Here is a 10795-nt window from a genome sequence, read left to right on the forward strand (position 1 = left end):
CAATAATTGAGACAGATAATAAGTGTAAATGGGCCTTCCATGGAGCAGGGACGTAATTAGCAGTTGGGGGTAAAATGGATTTACACAAAGGGATGAGTTCAATGCAATATAAATATGGATTTAATGACAACAAAACACTGAATTAGGATGTGAGGACACTGAAGTGTCATCAGAGGTAATAGAAACAGTGTTGTATTTAATCCATGCTGATGAAGTGTAAAGGTGTTTAATAAAGAATTGCATCTATGTTCTTTTCTCGAAACAGGAAAGATACGCAGCATGAAATCTGAAGCATCAACACATAGGTAAGGTATTGTGAAGAGTATGACTACAAGTAGTCAAAAGACATATTTCACTGACAGAGAGAGCTCCTAATTATTTGAAACATCTAAAACAAAGGAAAAATACATACTTACAATTATTAAAAATGTGATCTTTTAGGTGATGCAAGTGCAGATCAGGAACAGAGAAGTGTAGATTAAATTACACGTCACATCCAGTGCTGTGTTTGTTGACATGGACAGTTCTGAAGGATCTATGCAAAGCACAAAGGCCCCAAAAGATGTCAATCACAGAGAAAAATATAAAAAAAATGTCAAGAAACATTTCATGATTTATATACCGTAATTTAGGGGAGGGTATTACTGAAACATTGCGGAGCAGAAAAGAAGACGCGTCCTATTGTGGGCGTGTCTACTGGGCGTTTGGCTTCTCTTCACTTTTCTTTTTTTTCTTTTCTTTTTTTTCACAAATCCGGGATTGGAGACGCTTATTTTCTTTCCAGAAATCTCAATTGTTGTGGTTATTGGTGGTTTCTAATACCCCGTGGAGCTTTCCTTAACGCTGCCTCCGCCCATTATAACGGTGTGATCAGCGGGCGCGCGGCCAGGTGTGTGGAGGCAGACGCACGTGAATCATCGTGATGGCCGCGAGCGGAGACGTGGTGAAGAAAATCATGCTGTTCAAACTTCAGCTCTCAGACGCCGCAGAGCCTGCTACGGTAGACGCACTCTATATTTATCCAATTTTGATTACGTGATCAGAATAGACAAACATTTGGGGAAAAAAAGAAACTGTTTTGATTGGTCAAATAGACACAACCACCTGCTGTTACAGGAGACTCATTAAAACAAACAAACAAACAATCTTTTACTATCTCCTCTCGGGTCTTTGCTTGTGGGCAACAAAAAGGACCAGGTTGTCATTTCAGGCTCAGGGCTGTGAAACACTTTGCTGTGTTGGTCAGCCTGTTGAAATGGGAGGCGCTTTGCTTCTATAATTGGCAGCTCGTCCAGTTGTTCAACTTATGGTTGCTGTCCATCATCAGCAAAGGTGGTGGGATACTTTGTTTGATGTAACGTAGGTTTACATACTTATTTAGTCATATTTATGCATTTTCATTCATTTCAAACAAAATGATTAGCGCAAACGGGGTGTGAACTGTACTCATTTCGTTGTAAAGACAATCTTTGCAGCTTAACAGCATGTCCATTTATAGGACACAGTAAAAGGAGTAGCCTAAGTGGGTGTGTGAGGCACCCATACATAGCTCCGGCTTTGAATGCACAATCAGCAACTGTGGTGATCCAAAACCAAAGCTGCCATATTTGGAAACTCCAGGTTTTCCTTGCATTACAAAGTATTAAATTGTGTTTAAGCACATCCAAACACACTTTGTAATCTAAGCCATAATAACTTGCATAATTACTTTTCTTTTTCAGGTTCTAAAAATCTTGCAGAAGCTAAAGAAACTGGAAATCACCTTAGACATTCTTGTTGTGAGTTTTTGCTGCACAGAATGGAATTGGTGTTAAGTTTCATGTTTAGTTTTTCCTAACTGCGCTAAGTGGTGTTTGAATGAAAATTAGGAAACTGGAATCGGCAAAGCGGTTAATTCCTTGCGCAGACATAAAGAGGCTGGAGAAATTGCCAAGTCGCTGGTCACAGGTTGGAAGAAATTGATGTCGAAGGAATCCACAAGGTGAGGTGCATTGAATTTTGTTGCATCAAGTAATAATACATTAATCTTTCGCATTTTACACCTTGCATTGTCTCTTGTTTCAGCCATGTAGATGATGGGGGGTTGTCAGGTAGTGTCCCTGGGAAAGAGAAACTGGATGATGAAAGATCTACTGGAATTGGAGGCGTGGAGGTGAATGACATTACTGATAGTTTAACATCTAATGGCAAGAATCAAGATTCTTCAGATGAGAGCAGGAAAATGGATTTGGACAAAGCACAGCATCAAGAGCGTAAAAGAAAAAAGAGTGAGATCAAAAATGCTGAAAAACCTGAACAAGGGCTTGAGAGAACTTCTCAGGACATATTGACAAAGAAAAATGAAATCCAGGCATGCAAAATTAAGAACTTTGCTTTGTTCAAGAAGAAAAAGAAATGTAGCCAGAGTGACAGAAAATCAGGAGACGGTGAGACCTTGAATAGAAACAAAGAATTGGAAGACTCTCAAAAGTCCAAATGTGATTCCAGAGAGAAGCTGAAAGCCATGTCTGAAAGTCAAAGATCAGAAAGAGAATCAAAGTCGACTAAAGAATCATCACAGAAAGAGAAAGAACCTTTTCCTTTAAAGTTCAGTGACAAACCACCAAAAACATCCAAAGGGACCAAAGACGTCGGATCATCAGGAACATCAAGGAGCTTGGAAGCCCCGAAACGTAAAAGAGAAAAAGCAGGTATTGAAAAACACGGCACTCTAAAATACAGAGCCGAGTCTGACGACAAGGAGCAGTCGGAACATAAAAAGCCCAAAAAGAATCGCCCAGAAAGTGAGCGTGAGCAGCAGGACCCTTCCATGTCTTTTGAATCCTTCTTAAACTATGATGAGAATGTTTTCAAGATGAAAAAACCTGTCGGGAAGAAACCAACCAAAAAAGTCAAAAGGGCTGTGAAAGAGGAAAAGGTGAAAGAACCTGGCATCGATGATGTCAAGTCTCCTGCTACCTCACCAAAACGGGTATACTCAACATTTTAAATATTTAAGGTTTAATTTTGACAGTGCAGGCTACGTGGTATTAATGCCATACTTTTCAGAAGTTTCAGTCCAGCATAATGCACTTGAAGGACGTCCCTCTACCATCTGCTCTGCCTGAATGTGAAAATCCATCCAGTGTGGAGTACTTTGAAAGCAAAGGTACAATATTTCTCGCAAATACTACAGTTTCATCTTCATTTATGTTTATAAATGTCTATCTTGTTTTCAACTTTGAAGTTGAGAAGGAGTCTGACATCTGTGACATCTCTGAGGATTCCGGGGTCTTCACCGGTCAACGACTCTACAAGAAGATGCAGGTGTACTCTGGTGCCAAGACTGCGTTCCTCCCAGCCATGATGAGCTTATACCAGCAGTGTATCCGCACACTTCAGAACAATATCAACCGTGAGTACGTTTCTGGGCATGAGACCTGAGGTCTTGCATGCATTTGGAGTTATATTTAGGTTTCAGGGTCTCTTCTCAGTGCTTCACGAAACTGGCGGGGTCCCGTTTGAAATCCTCGAGCCGGTGTTGGAGAGGTGCACTCCGGAGCAGCTGCTACACGTCGAAGAATGCAACCCAGTAAGAGTGTGACCGAAAAATGAGACTTGGTGTCCACGCTGCAGTTTTCTGCCTCTGTATTGTGTAAACCTGTCCAGGACTGGGTCGGCATAAAGCTTGTCACTTATTCTTCTGGGATGAGGGAGATATTTATTCCCACTTTTCTTAAATACAACATGAGCGCTTTGTGATATAGCACAATCGCCTTCTCTTATGTTCATATAAAAAAAAGGACACCAATGGTGAGCAAATGGTATAGAAAGACACGTACCCATTTAACTAGTTGGCTGACTATAGTGGCCTCACTTCTGACAGAACATGCGTTTTAATGTTAACCGTCCTGATTAATACTCGTTTATTTGGCCTGTTTAATTGAGCTTTACCCTGCCAAATAGCTGATTTAACAAAAACTAATACTGGTATTAATATAAATCCATCTGAAAAGAGAGCTGGTTTACACCCTCACAAGGATCATTGTCTTTCCATACAAATTATAAATTTTTCTGCAACTTTGTACGTCATCTCAAGCACGGAAAACTTCTTTTGTTACAAGACGTAAACGGTGGTGATAATTTAAACTTCAGAAATGTCTGCTTTATGTTGCATATTCTGCATGCAGACTCTTACAAATAAACCTAAAATAACGACAAATTTTAATGGAAGAAAAGGATCGCGATTTTATTGATCGCGGATCAGTTTTGTGTTGCTGCATTTGTTGAGCCGCTTCAGTCTCGCCATGGTGCTTTTGTATTTCAGTCGGGAACAATATTCAACAAGTTCCTTCTGCAGGCTGTGACGATAATGTGCCATTTGTTCTCTCCACAAACTGGTTGTTTGCATATTTGCTCTGCCGTCTCCCTCAGGCCTATTTCAATGGCGAAGTGATCCTTGTATCAACAACATGCTTTGTTTTGTAAATTGTATAATTCCAGAGGGCAGCTTTTCCATTTCAGCCGTCGCATCTTGTATACACTAATATTTAGCTGATTGACTTGTCCTTTGACCCAGCTGCTGATCTTGATGTGCTGAAAGTTGCCAAATCACGAGAAGGTTTTTAATGGTGTCAAAGAGCAGGTTGGCAGACAGTCGCCTATGAATAAGTGCCAATTTATATACTTTGGCTTGGGGAATGAAAGTGTTGTGCAGCGATGAGAAAAGCATGAAGAGGTTTGTTTGACGATATCTTTTCTCTCGATAGAGCTACATTGGAATGACCGACCACTTGTGGGGAAAACACTGTCAGAGGGACTTTAAAGACTCCAAACTTCAGGAGTATGAATCTTGGAAAGAGATGCATGTCCGGCTGTTTGAGGAGAGAGAAAGGAAACTGAAAAGACTGACAAAAACCATCGTCTCAGCACAATCGAGGAAACCTCAAGGTGGGAGATGTTCATCAAGCACAAGTGTTCTTGACGGATGTACAAGCATTATGTTTATTTTGCTATGAAATGTAGAATGGTGGCACATTGAAAAAAAGATTTGAATACATAACATTTCTCAAACTGATATACTTTCATATATTTTAGATTACTTGCATTGTCATTGTTTTGGGGGAAAAAAGACAACAAATCTTAAAGAAACTTTTTAAAGGCATTGTATCTTATAGCTGAAAGTGTTTAGTCCGTGTGATGCTCTTTACACTAACGCGGTTTTCTTTAGGTCGTCAGTTGAAGATGGCTTTTGTTCACACGGTAGCCAAGCCACCCAGAGACGTGCGAATTCAGCAGGAACTTCATGGAACTGCTGCTCAGCAGCCTCATCAGCTCAGGTGCAGGTGCTCTTCTGCCTCTTAAACACAACTTTTTTGTTGGCTCATATAGAATTGTTTTTTTTTTGTTTGCCTATGTCTGTTTGTGTCACGTTTTATTTTTTTTCTTAATGAAGACCATTGTAAACAAACCCGAGAGTACAGGAACAAATCCGGGGCACAGATGTGCTTTTATCTGCTTAACTATAAACTCCTGGTAGTGTTTGTCCTTGTTTTGCTCTTGTTCTACATCAAGGCATGTAACCACAAGGTGATTAAAAGACTACTTGGTGATAATGGTGAGTGGAAGTCACTGTGGAATTGGAACAATGTGCCAGATAAAATATTTTTCTGGCTGAAGACGGCCCCGAGTCCCTTTTTGATTTTCACTGTGACGACATGAAATGCCTTGTTATACAGTTGTGTGCAACGTCAGCATGATTCATCAAATTTTTCTTTGTAGATATTTCTATTGATCATTGCCACCGTTTACAGTCTTAAGGCTCAGGACAACCGATCAAGGCTGAATTGTAATGAGCCCAGCAGCAGCAGCAACAGCAGCGGCAGCAGCAGCAGCAGCAGCTTGGGGGGAAACGGTTCACAAGACCCTCGGAAAAAAACCAGTGAGCTGAAAATTGTAGATGAAATCTTAATTTGAATTGTTTATGTTGCTTTTAACACCTGCCAAGCTGCCCACTCGTAGCATTATTGACTGGCCTTCAGGTTGAACATAACATTTGGTAGTGTAAAGTAATAACATCCTTTTTTACAAAAACATTTTTTTTCTGCATTGCCTTGACGAAAAAAATGTTTCCCCTTTCACAGGAGTGGCTCCAATGATGGCAAAGTCCTTAAAGGCTTTCAAGAAACAGCTCCAACGCAGATAACTGCTCGTGTACAATGCTGTCATTCAGAGTGACTGTGAAACGCTTATCATTCAGTACCTTTGGACACTGTTCGGCCTACGTTACCATTACATACTTCTTTGTTGTTTGTCCGTCCATACAGGCAGTAAGGCAATAGTCATGTTTACTTTCTATGAATTGTCAACATGATTAAATGGACAATGAAGTCGAAAAATTCACTCAATTTGGCTTTTTGTCTTTCAATCAGAGCACATGCAGGTTATTCATTGAGATGTGGCTCCCTCTACAGGATAGCTAGAGGTTTTTCTTTTTAATTCCTCGAACAGACACGCACCATTCGAGTGTGGTTCACAACGGCTTAAATCATTTTAAGTGCTTTGACATAAATATAACTTTGATCGAACAGCTCAAATTTTGAAATATAAAATAGTACATCAGTTCCGCTATAAACTCTGCCTTTATACAAGGAATACCAGTCAAGTTCATGTTTTCAGTAGTTTGCATTGGTGTGGAGTTGAACTGTAATATACTCTATGATGTGTGTACACTACTGATATTTACCATTACTTTTGAATGGCGTGTTCAAATGCACGAACCCCTCTATATAATGCAGCTACTGAACATGCAATGCAATTAAATCTTCTTATGATCTCGAGCAAAATGAGTAAGCAGGTTTTAAGACAAGTGGATGTATTGGATCACATTTGGCTGCATAGTAGCAGGTCATCCTAATTTATATTTGCTCTTGAAGCTTTACAGCGAACTAAAATGGATCCACAAACTGTTTTAATGATGGACTATTTTATTCTAGTTTCTTGGAATGAAAAACATTTTTAAATATCATTAGTTGTATTTTCTGTTCAATTTCTCGCTGAACTATTTGAGCTATGTCGGATTATTTCACAGAATAAACAGGAAACTCAATGTTGTAGACCGATGATGATGATGAAGGAAATCACGGTTTCCTCTCTCAAAGACTACCTGTTTTAATTTTCGAAAATTTGACAGTTTGGGAGACGATAGAGGGTGGAGCTTGAAACTGCTGTAGCCTGCAGCACCACTTTCAGAAGCTGGAAAGCTTCATGAGGTGATCTTCAGTTTTTAATGATTGGCACTTGTTCTTTTAAATTACGTTTTTCATGGCTAACTTCTTGAATTAAAAACTCAAATTCTTCTTTGAAGAGAAGACAAGCTTGAAATTGGGGGATTTGGAGACGCACAGGGGAAATTAAAATGTACCTTCAAATCATCTGATGGTGACCATCTTTCTCTGCTGCTAATTCTCCCAACGAATGCAGATTTAGGTCAGTTTTGGCCCCACTAACCTCATAGGGGGAGGAAACGAGATGCCTCGTGGTTAATGAGGCAGTCCTTCCACCAGGGGACCTCAGTGTTCTTGAATAGAGCTGACCATAATCGTTAACCTGGATTACAACAATTAAACGAGTATCAATAATACAAGCTGTAATTTTCATTCACTTGGAAACTAAAATAAAAGCCACTTGCCTGTTTAATTCTGCAGGATATGTGGTGACCATTTTAACAGACGTGTTCCCAATTTCCTGACCTGTCATTGAGAATAGCTACCCCCCACCCCACACACACACCCACCCACACACACACAGAGTGAAGTTACAATCCGATAATCACAACACGTTAGAGCTGGGCAGTTGTTTGTGAGCCTAAAGGTTATTGCTGGTTTGTGGTATATGGTTTGTTTACACAAAGTCACAAAAGTTCAATATTAACCAACACAATTGGGGGTGTGATGTGGGTCACGCAGTAATACTTGAGTTAAACGCTTTGTCCTGAACAAGATCCTTGAGGCAAAGTCAAACTGTTCAATTGATGTCAAGGGCCTAGTGAGATTCCATGTTTTAAAATTAAATAAAAATATTGAAGTCTTTTCAACCAAAGGTGCTTCAAATAATGACCAGTACAACTACTGATTACATGAGCATTGCTTCAGTCCTTTTTTTAATAAAGTGCTGCTCGGATCCCTATTTCTTTTGGGTATTCTATCTTTAACAAAGGTTTTAAAAGACTGAGCTCTTCAAATAAGGACAATAAAATGGTGCCCCTCCAACCTTTCACCCCTCCCGAGCTTCGTCTAATTTCTGGATGCCAGAGGGATCATTGTCATATCATTCAATCCCATGAAAACACAACAGCTAAGCTTCAGTGATCAAATGACGGCATGAAATGCATTTTACAATAATGTCACGAAGCACTTCAGTTTCTGACCCCAAGAGAATGGAAGACTTGGTAAATTTCCCAGGAATCCTAATTTGAACTACAACTCTAATTAAATCTCAGACATTCAGGTGATTAAGTTTGTCCTTTCGCAGCAAATTACATCTTTTTTTACACTTTTATTCACTGAACCAAGACTGGTTCCCTTTCAGGAACAGGCTCAGCTCCTACATTAAGAGGCTCAGATCTCAATTAGTCTGTAAGACAAGGTGCCATGTTTTATCAGATGATAGTGTACTTGATCAAAGTTTAAAAGATAAGACAAACTGGGATTTAAAAAGGCAGACCCATCAAAAGCTCAAGCATGCTCCAAACATACAAGACCTAAGCATGGGCCTCAATTGTGGAAGCCTATAGAAAAGACATATTTGTGAGCAGATATTTACATTTGAAGTGTAAAACAAGTATATAACCTAACATGCAATCTATAATTGAATAGGACCCTTCATCGTCTCTGTAGTGGATCCTTGTAGCTTCAACAGAATTACATGTAGATATTTTATTGTTCAGTAGACATTTATTTAAAGGAATTTACATACTGCAATTTGAGGTGATAAGTGTGATCCTTAAAAAGATCAAATTTATATTATTTATCTATTACAATATGCATCAAATCCCACTGTTACCTACCTGGTGCATTTGCAGGTGATTATTGTTTTCCAGCCCTCTGAAAGCAAACCATTGATAAATCTAAAAGACATAGAAGTCCCAAAGGTATTTACATTAATGTAGATGCTCATTTCCTCTCCCTGCTAAGGATGCAGCCATAATATGTATATGGCTTTGAGCTTGCAATTTGCGAGCAAAACAATAATGTTGGAGCAGCCAAATGGCTGAAATGACAAAAATTCCAGCAGCTCGTAATTGTAGTTCAGCTTGGGTATAAGTATACACTACACTTCCGAGTTATTTCCTGCAATTCAAGTTGTTCCCATCCAATGAATGGCATGAATGATACAAAGGTTAAGAAAGTTTAAAAAAGAAGAACTGTTAAAATACCTTTTTCAGGCAACAAGAAATGGGTGAACAGAGTTAAGCTGTTCTGCAGCATTGGGGGTAATCAAGTTGCAGTAAGAAAGACATTGCCGAGACATCATAAGACAATAAGGCTCATCTGGGCCATGAAACACATTGGACAATTGGAGAGAGGAAGAATGTGTTATTTTTTTTTAACTAATGAATGAAAATGTGAAATCTTTAGTTGATCATGCAGTCTGCAGCACCTGACTCTCTGATCATTACAGTGTGTTACACACAAATTTGGTGTGATAACATGATGGCTCGAACTGTTTTTTTTTTTTTTAGTGAAAAAAGTTGCAGACTATGAGCTCAAAGGCTGAAAGCAGAGTGGCCTCTGGGAGAAAATGCAGATGAGAACTAATTTGTGCTACAAAAGATTAACTTTTGATTTTGGCCATCTATGATATCTAAATAACATTAGACAAGGAAACCTATCAAATCAGTCTTGCATACTAGACATTCTTCAGTCTGTCAATGATAGTCTTTTTGTATATTTTCGAGACAACAATGCAATGTGTTCATTAGTACAACAGCCTCAGCAAATGTAGTTTGCACTATCACTTATCTCACTGGAGACAGACTTTATGGCAGAGCTGTGTACTAGGTCACTTCGACTGTAAAAGTATACATCATAGTTTCCAGTGAGTGTATATGAAATGACCTAGAAGTGGGAAAAAAATGAATTATTTGCTTATCTCGATCAGACTGACCACCAATGATGTCGATCATTGTGTAGACTTGCCACCCTCATTGTATTATGAAAAGGAAATAAAACTCAAAGCTGAAAATAATTTTTACAGGAAGTACATGACCAGACTTATTGTGTCCTTGATTTCACTTTGAAGATAATCTGCGTGCTTTCCACTGTGAAAAAACAAACAAAATAAAAATGGAATTAAATGTTACTCTGTGTGAAGTTCCAAATCCTAAAATAGTGTTATTGTTTTGCACCACTTAAGCTGCTTAGGACTCTGTTGAATAGCTTAGTGATTGCACCAAAGAACCAAATGTTGAAGAGAACAATGTATCCAAAGGGATGTCCGACTCAGTATTAACATTGATAGTGGAAAATACAGAAGTGACTTTGGCTTTGGAGACCCTGTGAGGGATGGGGTCTGGGTCTTATTTGCAGTGGGGCTGGGGCATGACCCCAAATCTCAAGGCCGGTCATCCAGGGGCGGGGTGAGCCAGTGCAGAGGATCCAGCCCAACAAAGGGCTGACCACGTTCCCACTCCCCGACAATCCACCAACCTTACTCCACCACACCTCATTTAACAATATGGCTTTGGGAGGTGGTGCCTAGCGTGGTGGTGGTGGTGTTGGGGGGGTGGACTACTTAACTGTGGTCTGGCCCCTCA

The 10795-nt window shown here is 39.5% G+C and overlaps 1 protein-coding gene across 2 annotated transcripts; it reads left to right on the plus strand.

Moving 5' to 3' along the window:
* Window positions 1–922: 922 nt before the first annotated feature.
* Window positions 923–6260, plus strand: eloal (elongin A, like; the record flags this gene model as incomplete). Of its 2 annotated transcripts, none has more annotated exons than XM_080507929.1 (11): window positions 923–1000; window positions 1722–1778; window positions 1869–1981; window positions 2065–2971; window positions 3049–3148; window positions 3227–3394; window positions 3474–3571; window positions 4749–4929; window positions 5210–5318; window positions 5793–5920; window positions 6123–6260. In XM_080507929.1, the coding sequence occupies 11 exons, from the start codon at window positions 923–925 to the stop codon at window positions 6182–6184; spliced, it is 2001 nt and encodes a 666-aa protein (XP_080364055.1). In that variant the 3' UTR covers window positions 6185–6260. The 2 variants fall into 2 exon arrangements, with proteins under 2 accessions (XP_080364055.1, XP_080364056.1); XM_080507930.1 differs by having other exon boundaries at window positions 3052–3148.
* Between the last annotated feature and the right edge of the window lie 4535 nt (window positions 6261–10795).

The sequence above is a fragment of the Blennius ocellaris genome, assembly GCF_963422515.1.
Source record: "Blennius ocellaris genome assembly, chromosome: 13".
Classification (NCBI taxonomy): Eukaryota; Metazoa; Chordata; class Actinopteri; order Blenniiformes; family Blenniidae; genus Blennius; species Blennius ocellaris.